Here is a 17,390-nt window from a genome sequence, read left to right as displayed (position 1 = left end):
TAATGTTCTCCCGGCTAACATAAACAACTTGTTAGGAGTGATAAATGTTTTTACAAAGCATGGCATAATGAGCAGAGCTAATAAATTCAGCGCTGTCTGCTCGAGGCCTTCGAGTCCTCGGGACGAGGCTAATCCAGCGTGCGATGCAATTGTAAGAGCTCAGAAGTGTGAGAGTATTATTCTAGATAAGGCTGTGTGTCTGTGTGTGTCTTATCTGCGGGCCGGAGCGCTTCTTTATGAGCCGTACCTCCCAAAAGCCCCTTACGGTGATTAGTCAGGCCCTTTCTAAAGTGGCTTTCCTGGATTCAGGATAATTCTTCCAGAAAACAGGAATTGAACGGAGCGCTGCTGATACTGACCCTCTTTGTCGGGGAGGAAATTGCCTCTCGTAACGCTTATGAAAGCAACGACAAGTTCACAAGGGAAGAAGCGTTTGATTTTAGGGCAAAAAGGCAGATGTGTCCTGAAAGCAAGGAACAGTTAACCCTGTCAGAAACTGCCAATCTACACTGCAAAAAAATCTTTTTTGTTTTGTTTTCTGGTACTAATATCATTTTATGCATTTAGTTCACTGGTAAAATTACTTAAGATTATAAGACTTGCTTTCTGAAAAAAGAAAGATCAAAATGTAGGTAGTTTTTTGCTCAGAATGTCCAAAAATATCTGCCAATAGAGTAAGAAAAGAAAAAGAAAGCAAGACTTAAAATTATATGTCATTTTACTGGTCAAGTAAATACATCTTGATTCAAGAGCGTTTATTTATTTATACTAGAAAACAAGACAAAAATACAATAAAAATCTGTTTTTTTTCAGTGAGCGAAGCACTTTAACTGATATAAAGTCTCCAGTTTTAAAAGAATACTATAAAATACCCTAAAAACCTGCATTTTATAATCATTGTAAACATGTACATATAAATGAGATTGAACAGCTTTAGAGGAGGGGAAGGTTTTCAGTGAACGGCTTACATTTACAACACAATATTTTGATGGTGTTTAGTTTCAATGAATGCTTCTTTTTTGGACAAGAGAACATGTTTTGAGTTCTTAAACATACTGTATGATCCTTACAGGACATGGTGAAGGACAACAAAATGAAACCATATTTTGACTAAATTTCGGTATTTACAATATTCAGTATTCAGATCAAGCATCTGGAGTTGATAGGATCAAAAAAGATCAAGGAAAACATTATTCCTCACAAACCCTATAATATACTGGCCTTGTCCCAATTCACATAAGGATGTCTTGGGAGAGTTACTATTTAAAAAGGAAAGCATTACAATATTGCATTACTCCATTAAAAGGTAACAAATTGCATTACTTATCTACTTTTTATGGAAAGTAAAGCGTTGGGTTACTTGTGTCACTTTTTCTCACCGGAGCTGGGCTTGCATTTTTGTTTATAATATAAAAAAAGTCCGGTTTTTGGCAAATGTAAAAGCCGCTTCTGTATTACATGAAGAATAAGGCGCAAGAGAAGAATGTTTAACACTCTTCAGCAACACAAATGTTTTTTTAATCTAAAGCATGATTATTAGTATGGCTGAATCGGATCATCAAAATCAGTAGCAAGAGATATGTTAATAAAATGGGATTAAATACAAAAATTATAATTGTCTGACTTAACATATTTAATTATTGCAGGTTTGTATCTTTATTCTTATTCTTAAAGAATTACAAATTTAAATTCTGTATTGTAATCGATGGCAAGTGCAGTATGGAGTACCTCAAGGCTCAGTACTAGGGCCGCTACTCTTCATGCTTTATATGTTACCCTTGGGAGATATCATCAGGAAACATGGTGTTAGCTTTCACTGTTATGCTGATGATACTCAGCTCTACATTTCTTCACAGCCCGGTGAAACACACCAATTTGAAAAACTAATGGAATGCATAGATGATACACAAAACTGGATGACTAGTAACTTCTTACTGCTAAAATTAAAAAAAAAAACTAAACGCATGACACAGGACAAGAAAGAGCAACACTATTCTGCAATAAATAAAATGATACACAAATGTGTCATTTCTGCTTATTAGTACGGCTGAACTGGGTCATCTAGGGTCAGCAGCAAAGACATTGGTTAATAAAATTGAATTAAACACATATGACATTTGTCTTATTTAACATTTAATTATTGCAGGTTTGTCTAATATTCTGAGTTTGCATTTGACTGTTTTTATTTGTTTTGAGGAATACTGAATCTGTTTTTCAGTAAAAATTCATATTTAGTGTAGAACTAGTTTTATTTTATACGCTACTCAGATATTTCCTCCTAAATTAAAAAGTTAAGCGTTACTTTACTAGTTACTTGCAGTCTGGGGCATAACACATTACAAGTAATGCGAGTTACGTAATCAGATTACTTTTTTCAAGTAACTAGTAAAGTTACTTTTTCAAATAAGTATAGCGCCAATTACTTTTTTCCTATTTATTGATTGTTTATTGATGTTGAGGGAAATCAGGAATAAGATGCTTCTTTATTTCTAGAATAAATGTGAAAATGCATTAATTCATCTCACTCACTCACAAATAAAACAATTCTGATTTAGTTTTCCTCAAAATGAATAAAAACAGTTAAAAGTCACTCAGAATATTCCTCAAAGCTGCAATAATTTAAATATGTTTAAATTATACAGATATCCTTATATTTAAATCACATTTTATTAACCAATTTGCTGCTGACCTTCGATGATCCAATACTACTAAACCAAAATTGCACAAGATAATCTAACATATCTTCTTTTTTTATTGCTGTAAAGTTTTGAACTTTCTTCTTCTGGGTTCTGCTGTACAGATGTGAATATATATATATATATATATATATATATATATATATATATATATATATATATATATATATATATATATATATATATATATATATATATATGCCAAAAATATAACTTTTATATCAAAAGCAAACAAGCAAGCCAAGCTCAGATTTAAAATGTAACGCAAAAAGTAAAAAGTAACTAAGTAATTTGTTACTTTTTTTTTTTTTTTTTAAGGAAGTAACGCAATATTGTAATGCATTACTTTTAAAAGTAACTTTCCCCAACAGTGGTTACTTGAACAAAGTATCCTGATTATGAAACTTGTAATTTGTTCCCCAATGCTGGTGTTCAATATATAATTCAGAGGGTGAATTATTTTACAGATTATTCCCTGTAAAATCACATTTCAGCATTCTCTTGCTAAAGAAAGATGTCGGTGATTACAGTACGGACAGTGTACTTCAACCTGAATCTGAGAGAGAGAGAGAGAGACTTGGTTAAAAGAAAAGCTGAAAGAGCAAAAGAGAGATATAAGAGAGAATAAAAAAGACACCGGGAGTGTGAGAGATGGAAAAGCAGGTCATGAGAAGGTGTGAGATCTTGTAATAGAGCAGCAGTCAGACCACTGCGTTAACAATAAAAGACAAACTAAAGATTATAAAAGCTCTCCATATGCTCTCGTTCAGCAGTAGTAGATCTAAACTGATGCACTGTCCCCGATGATGACGACGACCAAAGAGAAAACAGCGCTGCAAACAAACACCAGCGCATCATGAAGACACTTCACAAGTCCCAATGTGACAGACCAAGGCTTATAAAGCTTCAGCGCTGCGTCATGTAACACCTTGTAGGGCTTTTCGAAACTTTTCACCCAGAAAAATCAATGAGTACAGCACACACCGGTCCAAACTCTGATGATGTTTCTTCTGTGGAACACAAAAGCTGTGCAGATGTGAATTTACATTTTCTTTAGCCCAAGGCTTATTCATTTCACTTTTGGTGCATAACTCTTTTATGTTAAATAAAAAAAATAAAATAAAAAAAAAAACAGCTATTTTTCATGCCAGATAAAAAAATATTTAAAAAATGCTAAAGTAAAATAACTCGCAACTTTCCATAAAAACTAACACAATTAGTTACTTTTTAAGGAAGCAATGCAACATTGTAATGCTTTACTTGTAAAAGTAACTTTCCCCAACACTGAACAAATTGCACACATCATATGGAGGAATGTTTTTATTCTGGTCACTACTGTATGTGCTTTTATTTTATGGACAACAGCAGCTTGTGAATAAAAATAAGTCTTCAGAGTCCCTCAACAGTAGTTTTTAGTTCTTCTCAGTAAAGATACTTTGCTTTGCCAAATGTAAATGTGTTTGTTCATGCAATGCTGATGCTCTTATTTGGCTAATGGAAAAAATCTCATCACAGCAAGCGTTTACAACAATTACCGTTGTTGAGGTAGTTCAAAAAAATTCTGAAAGAAATAAAAGAACGTGTAGAAAGTCACCACGTTATCAGTTTCGCAAAGCTCAAAAAAGAATGGAAAATACTGACATTTTAATGTAAATGCAAAAGCTTTAAAACTATTTTTCATGCCATCTGATATTGTTTTCCATCACCATGTCCCTTTATTTTCCACAGAGCCAGATTCCTTCTCAACAAAGACACGTATTGTAACACACATCTTGCACATATAATACACCTAATAATATTTGGGTAAACCGGCACTATGAAAAACAGCTTTTTCAGGCATAGGAAGAATGAAAGATAACTTTTTTGAATTTTTTTTTTTTTGAGAAACAGGACCTGCTGTTGTTGCAATGAGAGAAACGGCTTTTTCCAACAAAAAAAAAAAAAAAAAAAAAAAGGAAAATTTAATTATTAGTTAAAAATGAATAATACAGTATTAATCATTTAACTGTATAATAATCTACCAGTTTAATAATTTATTTTAATTTAATAATGTAATTTTAATTATTCTAATTAATCTATTACGGTTTACACCTGCAGCTCATGAAGCAGAAAACAAAGCCAAAGTAAGCCTCAAATGAATTATTTTGGACGTAGAACACGTTTAAACCAGGAATAAATACAGAGAGAACATGAAGCAGCACGTTTGTGGGTTTAGAAGCACAAGCTGCTTCCAGAACCATCATCGTTTTGGCAGAAAAAGCCTATTAAAAGCCTCCCAAAGGATCTTTACTAGTGTTTCTCTTCTCGCTCATCCAGAAGTTGATCATTACAAATGCACTTTGTTAGTTGGAGTTTTTCAGTTAAGTGAAAAGTGTTTGAAAAAAAGCCTTTTAAGAGGCAGACAGATGTGTGGAGAACGACTTCAGAAGTTTATGTGCGAGACACAATGGGAAATCTGTGTGTGTGTGTGTGTGTGTGTGTGTGTGTGTGTGGAAATAGGCCAGTGCTTTATCTTTATGAGAAATAAACGTCCCCATCCCTGTCGGCCCATCCTTTGTGCATCCTCAGTTCCAAAAACAGTGTTATATATGGAGTGCGCTTGCAGGAAATAGGACGCTACACGCTGCAGATTAGCCCTTCTGCTTCGCTCAGCAGAAAAACCTGGTTTATGAGTGAACATTCAGATAGATCATGGGCACATGAATGCATAAAAGCCCAGGCGTCACCGCACACGCTCACACAGAAACACATGCAGTATTCATGCGGCCGGACGTGTCTTTCTGATAATAATAATAATAGAGCTCAGATGGAGAGAGGTGAGAGCTGATGCACTGAGAGCTCGTGGTGAAGGTGATGCTGCGATGAACTGGACAGAGAAGAGAAGAGAAGAATAAAGGATGAGAAACCTGAGGATCACACACTAACCTTCCTTCAGCAGAGCCACAGCTCAGAAACACCTCAACTCTACACACAAACCTGGAGTGACTGGAGTCAGTGTTACTCCGTGGATTAGTCATCTACTGGACATAATGAATAGTTAAATTAATAATAATAAAAAAGCGAGTTTAAGCACTGAGGTTATAAACACTTTTAGACGTTTTGGTGAGACGACAGCCGAGGAAACGGACTTCTGCTGTGTGCAGAAGTGAATTAAGGGATTTTATTCAAAATTCGGCGTTTCCATTATAAGTTTCTGATGCGGTACTTCCAAATACACATAAACCGAGTGATGGAAACATAGCTATTGAGATGCAGGTTCTCGCTCGCGCCGTTTAATGGATTCCAGGCAGGTTTGTCTGATAAAGAGGTCATTGACTGTCGGCTCACAGCGTTTGTCCAGAGAGCAGCAGCATGACTCCACACACACACACACACGCACACACACACGTATCTTTATTTGATTGATTTCTCGCTGGAGCTATTGGTAGACGAGTGTGAGTTTAGTTTGTTTGCTTAAAATGGGAAGTTCATGTGAACAGTATGGTCTGAAATTATTCATAAAAACTATATGGAATAGAATGTGAAAGTGAAAAAAAAAAAAAAAATCTGACACCTCTACTGATAATGCTTCAATTTGGCATTTGGCCAAAAAAAAAAAAAAAAAAAAAAAAAGTAAAAAAAAAAAATGCATTACTTAGCAGTTTGAGTGAAGTCTTAAAATGTATTATTAAAATAAAATAAAATTTAATTAAAACAAAATAAATTTAAATACATATAAAACACCAATATAAATTATCATATACATAAATTACTACAAATAAATAATAAATAAAAAAACAAATAAAGAATTATTAGAAATACATAAAATAAACAATGCAATAAATAAAAAAACTAATTTCACAGTTATGCTGATCATTTCATTTGGATAGCTGCCTTTATTATTATTATTATTATTATTATTATAAAGTACAATCAAATTGGTAGTACAAATAATCTTTGCTAAAATTAGATTAAACACTCAAAATCAAGCTGGTTAAAAAAGTAAAGTTAAAATGTGTTCATAAAATTATGCTTTAAAAACAAAGCTTGAAGCTTATATTGTCACAATAGTGTGTTTTACATAGACAGTAAAAGAAATGGACACAGCGACCCCATTGGAACTCAATTGAGACAAGTGAAGACCATTTTTAGCATTTTTTAGCACTTCCGTTTCTGACGCGCAGACTCAAACGAAGCGTGATGACGTCAGCAACCTGTCTGACAGATGTAAATCTTCTAGTAGCTGTGCGTGCAAACTGCCATCGTTAATCTTGCAGAGACGGCGAGCTTGAGCGGGGAGTTCTTTGTCGTGAGTGAGCAGGAGTAAGTATTCTGATTAATTATTTTGTATAGTATTTTAAAATGTAACGCCAGTACGCCATATTAAGTTAATTGCCTGCGAGCTTCTTCTCCTGTCTGTACGGTAATGCGACAGAGAGTCGAGTGGTTATGACGCAATCATTAGCCTATTTTTTACAAAAACTGTTTCTACAGAGCCATAATGTAACATAGAAGGTAATGGAGCCCTTTATACATTGCCGTGTATCTTTAGAAATAAATAATGGACAAACAGAGTCTTTAAACGCCTCAGATGTAAAGTTATTCGCTGTCAAAGTGACGCCAAAATGAATGGGAGTCAATGGGAATGCTAACGCAAGTGAAGTTCTGCTAAAAGATGGCAGCCCCCAGCCGACTTCAACTTCCGGTCGAGTTCCTTGCCCCTTGGTGTTTTACTGTCCCCATGTTTGGGGATTTCCTGGAACATCATCAGTTTTATTATTTCTGTGATGCATATGTGGAGTTCAGTCGCGAGGGCGCCCTCTGGAGTCCAGGATGAATGAAACAGACATTACAGAGCAGAGTTTAACTAAGAGAACCAGGCATAACTTAAAAAAGAGAATTGGTTTAAAAGATTGTAAAAATCAAGATTGCATTGCCAGAAGAGCTCAAAACACTCAACATCTGGAACGGTTTTAATCTCCAAAGAACCATCTGAAGAACCCGATACAGGATCTACACTGGAGCCGAGTATAGAGCAGAAACTCTTGAGACTCATCTTTACATATGCTCTGTGTGCTTTATAACGTTCGGTTCGCCACGGCTCATGATTGTGAACCGCACAGATTGGGTTCATTATTTACTCTCATTTATTATAATCACTCTAATTATGCGCATTTACTGTAATGTGCATGGTGCGTGAATTTTGTTTACATTCCATATTTCTTCTAATTCCCTGCATGTCTGTTTACTGTAATATTTCCATGCATCTACTGCGTCTGTTGAGTTAAAACACAAACTGTAAAGAGCTGACCCCATTGCAGGCGTATAGTAATGATCCAAACACACACACACACACACACACAGTAGAAATGTTAATGTGACCTACTCTGCATTAACACTAATGCATTAATAACCAGGACAGAAGCATTAATGTGGCAAACACAGATGCTCGGCGACAGTAATGGAGAATTGCGCCTCTGGAAAGATGTTCATATGGCTGGATGTCCACACCTGTAACACACACTCAGCGAGACGAGGACACACTGGGACACACCAGATTCACACGGACACATTAAATCTGCCGCTCTCTTCATCTCTGAACGAAGTGGACCAGGAAAGAGCTGTAGACTCTATTAGCAATATACCATTCACTGCTCAGATTAATGGATTTATTTATTTGTTTTAATTATTTATATGCTTATCATTTAATGCCATATCAGCAGCAAAGGCTATTTTCATTGCGGAAATATTTTCATGGGCAATGTATTTATTTTGTTCAATTATTTCTATAGTATGGACTAAGCATTTTTATGACTTTTGAATAAAGACAGTGTTTTTATTTTATTTTTTGTAAGGACGTGGATAGACACTACTATGGTTAGACAGAGAAGATGGAAATAATGTAAAATTAAAAATAATAATTATTATTATTAATTTAATTAATATTATTTTGAACTTTCAGCATCATTGCTCCAGTCTTCAGAAATAATTCTAATATGATGATTTGATTGCATTATTTTCCTTGCAATAATAATTATAATTCTGTTTATTTTTTGCATAGGAGAAAAAATTATAATTGTGACCCATACAATGTATTATTGCTACAAATATACCTGTGATACTGATGACTGCTTTTGTGCTAACAGCACTGTATGGGTCAAAGTTATAAATTACTTTATTACAAAAATCATTTTAAAGGGGGGGGTGAAATGCTTTTTCATGCATACTGAGTTTTTTACACTGTTAAAGAGTTGGATTCCCATGCTAAACATGGACAAAGTTTCAAAAATTAAGTTGTACGTTTGAAGGAGTATTTCTGTTCCAAAAATACTCCTTCCGGTTTGCCACAAGTTTCGGAAAGTTTTTTTCGAGTATGGCTCTGTGTGACGTTAGATGGAGCGGAATTTCCTTATATGGGTCCTGAGGCACTTCTGCCGGAAGAGCGCGCTCCCGTATAGCAGAGCACTGAGAGCACAACAGACTTCACTGATCAGAGCCAGAGCGTCGCCTAATGTCACAAAAGAAGTGTGTTTTTGGTTGCCAGGGCGAGACAACCCTGCACAGATTACCAAAAAAAAAAAAAGAAACATTTTTAAAAACAGCATTACCTCTGATTATTATAAATTATAAATATTTGCAAAATGTTGTCATGCTAACAAACCATACATCAATGGAAAGCTTGTTTATTTAGTTTTTAGGTGATGTATAAATCTAAAACCCTTATGAGTGGTTTTGTGCTCCAGGGTCTCAGAAGTAATCAAGTGGTCAGGGACAGCACGTGTGGGTATTTGGACAAGGCATCACTGAATTCCCTCAGAGAGTCCATTTCTCAGTTATCTGGCAACCCTCGCCGCTCATGAACTCGTGAAAACTCGGCGCGCGCGCAAAAATAAGCAGCGAGCTTTGGCGAAGCGTGGCGCTTTCACACCTTCAGTGAATCGTGCTGAGAGACGCCAGCTCCAGCTCCCCTCATCATCAGAGCGCACGCGCACCCGTGGAGCATTAATTAGCGCGATCTTCCTGCTCGCCGCCGTCTCTGAATCTTAACTCGCGTAAACACGATCCGCTGCATAACAAAGGTGGTGTTTTTCTCAGCGGCCAGGGTTTTAATATGGTGATGGGAAACTACTCGAGCGTTATTGAGATCCCTCGTGCTTGTGCTTACATCTGTTTTCCCTCTCCAACTCTCGGTTTGTATCCCTAACATAGTCCTCTGCTGTATCATTTGTCTTCGTGCACACACCCGTGGATCGGCTCCAAACCCAGAGAGCACAGGCAGCATTTTAAAGCATCCTGAGCTCGCAGCTAGAACCAAGGCCTAGAGCCGATTCTGATGCAGAAGCGAATCATGCTTCACTGAGAGAGCAATAATGCACTACAGAAAATTCACAGTCAATATTCATATAAACGGTGTCTAAAAAAAGACCAAAAAAAGAGAAAGTTTTGCAAATAAAATTTTTGGTTTTGTTTTCCAGCAATTGTTAGTGTGTGTTTAGAACCAGACGTTTCTACTGAAAAACATGAGTGCAGTAAATATGAAGCATTTTAAGGGCATCTTAAGCTCACGGATAGAATAAAGGCAGAGCAATCATGTGGCCTAGACCTTTTCTTGTTAATTTTAATGCAGCAACACATGCATCATACACAAAAAAAGAAAATACGCAATCACAATTTTGGCTTCTTTCCAGTAAAAGCTCATAAAACTACATGATGCATAAGAACTATAACCATGGATTTAGCATGTCAACTTACAAGGTATTTCTACTGAAAAATAAGAGTTCAGTAAAGATTTTAAGGCATCATGAACTCACTCACTAAGATCATGTGACCTAGACCTGCATCACATGCATCTGTCACAGATCACAATCCCACAATGCACTGTGAAAAATCAATCCAATCATGCACAAGTCGTTTTTAATCAATATTTGTCTCATATAAACTCATAAGTTGCAAGCATAATAATTGTACAATTGTTTTTTAGCATGTCGATTTCATTTCAGTTACACGGCAGAATTTCCCAGTAGAGTAAAACAAATCAACATCAGGATATACTCTCTGAAAACAAGATGAAAATATCACAGCTTTCAATCTGAAGTAAATATATCCTATTTTAATGGGACAGTTCAGCCCAAAATGATCATTCTGTCATCATTTACTCCCCCTCATGCCATTCCAAACCTGTATGACTTTATTTCTTCTGAGGAATATAAAAGATGAAATTTTGAGAAATGGCTCTCGGTTTTGTTTTGGAAAGTCAATGGGGTTCAATTGTTTGGTTCCCAAATCCCAATGTTTCTCATTACCGATTCCTTGAAGGATGGAGATGATTCTACAGCAAAACAAGACAAAACACTGACTGGTAAAAAAAAGAAAAGAAAATCCTTTTCATAATATTTTAGACTTGTTTTTCAAGTAAAATGGGTAATTTATCCCTTTTTAAATGAATATTTGGTTATCATTTACTCACCTTCAAGACATTCTCAAGCTGTATGACTTTATTTTGGGGAACACAAAAGGATACAATCCATCCAGCCGTGTAAAACTCATTTTTGTAATAAATACTTTTCTCATTTTACAGTATAATAATAATAATAATAAAACCTGAGTGCATAAAACAGCATAATAAATTTAAAGCAAAATGCATTTTAGATGGAGTATAGCATGTCAACTTCACATTTGATTTGTGTAAAATACACTTATGCATAAAACAAAACTATTAGCCAATAGGGTGACACAAACACCTAATATACCGCATATTCTCTGCATCACAGCGTTTCAGAGATGTTTAAATACTAAAATGAAAAGACGGACAAAGCAAAAACAAAGCTGGAAAAATATCATGAAACAAGCTCATGTCAGACTCATCTGGAATCAACTCTTGTGTGGATCTCAAATCACTCTCTTATGAGGGTCTAGATCAGTTAAGATGCTGTCTAGTTAGGGAGTGAGAGTCCAGCTCACTCGGGTCTGAAATAGCCAATATCTGTCTCTCTCTCTCTCGTGTGCCAATTAGTCAGTCTGTGTGTGTGTGTGTGTGTGTGTGTGTGTGTGTGTGTGTGTGATTCATTAGCTTTTATCTTCTTTATTTGAACACGTCTGTGTGTAATTAGTGTGTGTGTGTGTGTGTGTGTGTGTTTGTCCAGTGCTGTCACACATGGTCACATCTCAAAGCCAATTACTGTGACATCGCATTACACACACACACACACACACACACACACTGCTGTACAGCATGATAAAGAGTGTGTGTAACATACTGAAATGTCGCATGCATGTCAGAACGGTTTGTACAGACTGATAGGATCTGATTGGTGCAGCAGGCATGTGCTGAGCTGTGATTGGTCACTGGATTATCAGTGTGACGGCACGCGAATGCTACTATACCTCAAACATATTCAAGTACATGAGAACAGCCGAATCAAAACTCAGACATGAAGAAATTATTCCCTTTCAGAGCTTAAGTGTGAATCTGAACTGAAAAAGACATTGGAATCTGAATTTCAGTAAAAGGACCCATAAAAAAGCAACCACCTCTGCATCCCAGCAACACCCTATAAACTACCTAGAACACCCTAGCAACCACCCTGAACTTCCTAGCAACTATGCTGCAAACTCCTAGCAACACCCCACAAACTCCCACCTACACTACATACACATTTATATAGGTGTCACTTCAAAAAACCTGCTTGCAACCACCTAGAAAACCCTAGCAACCGCTTTGAACTTACAAGCAACCACCTAGCAACACCCTAAACAGCACCCTAGCAACCAATATACGCTTCAATATACACATCACATCTGGTTCAGCTTTCCAGAAGAGTGAAGGAAACTCGATCATTATCTGATAGCAGCAGCAGATGACACCGTAAGAGTCTAAAGCAGTCAGTTTGGTGAACACTAGGTTAGATAAATACACGTAGGACGCATTTGTTCCTCCCACATAGTCTAAAATAACAGAGCGGCGTACCATGAGAGAAGTTTCCATAAGAACAGCCTCTGTGTCATTAATCTCTGACGGATGTGTTTTATTAGCGTTTGGCTGCAGGTGCCGCGGTTCCCATCATCGTCTCCAGAGCACTCACATATTTAATTTCATTCTCCAATGGCGCAGAGAAAGATTGTGCTCTTCATCACCTCTTAACCGGCTCTATGACCGCTGGGGCCACTAAAACAGAAGCACAACTCAAACCACTGCCACAAATAAAGCAGTGTTTATCTCCAGCGGCCAGCCGCCGAGCTTCTCCAGTCCAGATAAGAGCCACGGTGATTCAGTCACTCAGCGCCGGGGAAAACGGCTCAAATGAAGACGAGTCTCTGTAGAACTCTGCTGCACAGCTTCAATAGAGATCTGAGCCATCACATGCTCAACCAGAGAAATCATTGATCACTCAGACAATAATAAAATCCACCGCTTTCTCCACGATTACGACTGTGTTAGTGTATAAACACTCAACGGAGCAGGACATTTCACTGATATTAATGAAGCCTGGTTTATAGCCTCTAATGTTCCCAGCTAAAGTTAAAAGGGATAGAAATCCGAAATGATCATGACTTGTTGTGGAACACAAAAAATATATATATTTTGAAGAATGCTGGTAGCCTAATGCATCTTAACAACACTCTAGAAACCACCCTGAACTGCTTAGAAAATATAGAAACCAGACAAACACTTCTGTTGCACTGACAAAACACACAGACACATTTCTCAAAATATCTTCTGGTCTTTTCAACATCTAGCCACACAGTTTGGGAACCGCTTGCTCAAAAAAATGCTCAAAAATGAAATTATTTTTCGTTTTTTTCTTTCTTTCTTCTGAGGTATTTTCCAAAATGTCTTAAAGCCAATGGGGTGCACTGCTGTCAAAAGCCATTCACTTATTTTAGCTAGCTGCACGGTAATGTTTCTCTTTTTCATTTAGGTTATCTTGCTGGACAAATATTGCTTAAAAACTAAAACAAAAATTGATTAAATCTATACAGACGTATTAAAAAAAAACTAATAAGAATGACAAGATCACACACAAAAATAATTAAACTGAAAATATTAAAATAAAAAATACAATTCAAATATTTTGTCTAAATGTAACAGAATCTCTCAACGATGCTAAAATAAAACAGCATACCAGTGTGGAACATCTTAAACGTAAATGAGTAAATGATGACAGAATGACCATTTTTAGATGAATCATTCCTTGATTAATAGAATCAACCAACAGTTTCAGTTTTCTAATGCACCAACATGTTTTCTTTTTTAACCCGAGACAAACATGTCTAGTCTTCGAGCAGCACATTGCATGGACACCAGGACAAAACCATTATTCTGTATTTGTACCAGCTATAAATAATGACAGCTTATTTTAGTGTGATCCATTCCTCTAAACATTCATCTGTGTGATTTCATACCTGCTCTTTTACAAATAATAGCACGGACATATAAAGAGAGCAGGCTCAGACATGTGCTGTCCATCTTCACTTACATAAATGAACTATAGTGTCCTGCACCCACTCGTAAAAACAAATGCTGTCTGAATAATTGTTGGTTTGACTATCCATTCAAGGGTAACATTATCCAAAAAGAAAGAAATTGCATGGGTGGAGACTCCATCAGCTGTTGAGGTGTGGGCGTGGCTTTGGAAATGGAGGCGGGTCTAAATGTGAGAATTTCTTGGGTATAGGATCCACGTATACTAATGTAAAGTTTGTCTCTACCTTCCCATTTCATGGCTACTGTGTTTTTTGCACACAAGTGGTTTCACAAGCGTTTGTGAGCCGAAATCACACTTCGTGCATGAGACCTGCTGTTAAAGTCTTTTAATGACTCACTCATAATGTCTCTGCATGCTCAATCTGAAGAGCACTGCAAGGAAATTAAGACATACTTTAGGCTTTTAGCTGAACTTTTAAGAGTTTGAAGCATTTCTTTTTTCCATCCTCGAGCCTGTTTGATGGGTTTGCAGTAATCAGACTTTGAGTGACGCCTCAGACGTACGAGCGAGTCTTCTGCTGAATTAAAGCACTGGTAGGGTGTCAGTCAGGCCCTGCGGCACTCAACATCATCAATCATCCGACTATTGGAAGACCTGAGAGTGTTATATTTATACAGCACGTCCAGGAATTACCCAGTGCTAATCGATGATAGCTGGAGCGCTGTGAGGAGACCAGAGATGCTTATAAATCACACGCATGCTAAAGAGCTGGACACACACACGGAGTAGCTTCACACACACACCGAGGAGAAATCACTCACACATTACACCACCACAGGTTTATAGACAGATAATCATGGCAGCGTCTCAGAAAACTTTCTGCTGGCATGTTGATCACTTTTAATATTTGCATGGAGAGCTCTAGTGATCGATCAGTCACTGCTGATTTCTCTGCACACATCCGATCAGAGCAGTCAGGGAGAAAACCATCAATGAAGACCCAGCTTGATGAAGAGCAGCACAGCTGAGATGTAAATCAGATTGATATACATATGCATACAGTACATACAGTCAGTGAGCGAGCCATGCTGCCACCTACAGGCCACCGGAGGAACTGACCAGCATTACTCCAACACATGCACGGAACACGAAGTTTCTGAGGTCATACATTTATACATGCAATCACTTGCTGTGATGTTTTGACTCCAAACGCGATTTTAATGTCAAAAACGCAATCAATATCTAAAAATTCACAGCACACTCAAGTAATATAATCACTGAATTTGCGGAAAAAGTTAATATGGGCATTTAACCTCATGAAAAAAGTAATGCAATTAAACTTTAAATAACAACTAGTCATTATTCCATATAAATAGCAATGGAAAAAACAAAAACCTACTCAAAGTGACACATTACGCGCCATTATCTATGCATTTACACATATCGATTTAAACCTCACTAATGTCCCTGTTACACACAGGAAAATCTATTGTTCAGACAGCTAAAACGACCCCTTTTAAGCTCCGTTTTGCATCCCCTCGGGCTACAAGGGAACCAAATCGGGCTTCCATTGGAAATGATGAGCTTGTGTTGCATCTAAAATATGTTCTGAATCATAAGCAGACTCAGACTGTTGGCCATACCTTCACGAGCAAACACAATTAGAGCTTATTTAAAGACTCCGCTTCTGAGCAGCACGAGAATGCATGAGATTTCAATGCAATGGGAACAAATGCAATACACAGGCGTCTGCTTCATTACTTATGCACGTGCATATCAGTACTAATATGAGGTGTGATTGACAGCTGCTGCCTCAGAACAAGCGCCAAAGAAATCCACACAATGCACAAATGTTCTGAAGCTGATAAAAACTTCAGTGAAGCAGCGCAATGTCTTGTTCGAGGGATTCATTAACAGCCCAAATAAATCAATCCAACGAACTACACTCTTAAAAATAAAAGTGCTTGAACCATCTCTTTTTCTTACCTTTTTCTAATCTAAAGAACCTTACTCTTTCGCCACAAATAACCTTTCGTGAAACAGAAATGTTAAAGGTTCTTTATAAAACCATTTAGACAAAAAGGTCCTTCTTTGGCATCGTGAAGCGCCTGTATTTGAGAGAGCGTAATGCGCTTCATCAGACAGAAATCTAAGCTCACATTCCCGCACACTCTCTTAATGCATCATCAAATAACTATTTCTCTAAAGAGCAGCCTGTTAAAATATGTATATCTGCGTTTAGGTTTCTGAAGAACCATCATAGAGTGAGATGTGGACACAAACAGGTGTTTCCACTCAAGTCTGTTCCTATGATCCGAACATCAATGCGACTCTCTCAAAGCTTGGGTTTGCGGTGATGTTTCTAAATCAGAGCACGGAACCCGTCATTAGTGTTCCTCAGCTGCCCATCAAACTTTACACGAGACTCAAAACAAGCGCGGAATCATCACGCGACGCTCGCGCTCTCGGTTTAAGCGACTGTCGGATCCCGTCAGAGCACGGGAGGTGAAGGAGCAGCAGCTCTTACCTTTAAACACCTGCGCTCTCGCGGACACCAGGACGCTGATCGCGGCGAACAGGAACGCGAAAAGTTTGTCCATCGTGGCGGCGTCGGTAGCCGTGAAGCGCGGACTCCCGCGAGCCGGACTCTGAGCACGAGCGGCTGTTTTGGGGAGGCTCTCGGTCGCAAGTGTTTCTCCGGTTCTCCCGGAGCCGCGCGCGCGCGTGTGTGTGTGAGTTGGTGATTACCGGGCGGCGGGGGTGTTCTCCGGTAGAGGGTGTGTTTTGTGGGAGCTTTGGTTTATTCTCCTCCCACTGAGAGCGACACACAGCTGGACACTCATTCACAGTGTCGGGGAGTAACTGGTTACATCTAACTAAATGATTGAAAAATAAATGTAACAGTAATCAGCTACAGTTACTATGTGTAATTAAATTACAGTTACTTATGATTTTTATTTTATTTTTTCTTTATTATTTTTCACATCTGATTAATATCGTTCATAATTTGGAGTGACTGCTTTAAAATATGAGACACCAGTGTTTCGGGAGTTTAGGACATATGTTTATTCCATAACTGTTGTATTTTCTATTTGGGTTTATGTTTATACCTTATTTTTTCTAAGGCACTGTTTCCTATCATAACTATGCACAGTTTTGATTTCAAAAACTGTATCATATGCCTACCAGACTATTTCTTGTTATGATTTTAAATCTGTATTTAACCTCAGAATGATCTCAAAGTAAAAAAGGGTGCTAAAGTCTGTTTTTGTGGTGCCTGTGTTTAAAA

The 17,390-nt window shown here is 37.4% G+C and overlaps 1 protein-coding gene across 2 annotated transcripts in view; it reads right to left on the bottom strand.

Annotated features, from left to right (window-relative positions):
* The window catches only part of LOC127951405 (receptor-type tyrosine-protein phosphatase mu), a 142,864-nt gene extending 125,989 nt beyond the window's left edge, over positions 1-16,875 (bottom strand). Inside the window, exon 1 of one of the 2 annotated variants that reach the window (XM_052549280.1) lies at positions 16,629-16,875. In XM_052549280.1, the coding sequence (XP_052405240.1) occupies positions 16,629-16,701 (73 nt within the window). In that variant the 5' untranslated portion in view covers positions 16,702-16,875. The remainder of the gene's footprint in view (positions 1-16,628) is intronic. The other variant, XM_052549279.1, reaches the window with a different exon arrangement.
* Between the last annotated feature and the right edge of the window lie 515 nt (positions 16,876-17,390).

This window comes from Carassius gibelio, chromosome B2 (genome assembly GCF_023724105.1).
Source record: "Carassius gibelio isolate Cgi1373 ecotype wild population from Czech Republic chromosome B2, carGib1.2-hapl.c, whole genome shotgun sequence".
Taxonomy (NCBI): Eukaryota; Metazoa; Chordata; class Actinopteri; order Cypriniformes; family Cyprinidae; genus Carassius; species Carassius gibelio.
This window is presented reverse-complemented; position numbering and strand designations above follow the sequence as displayed.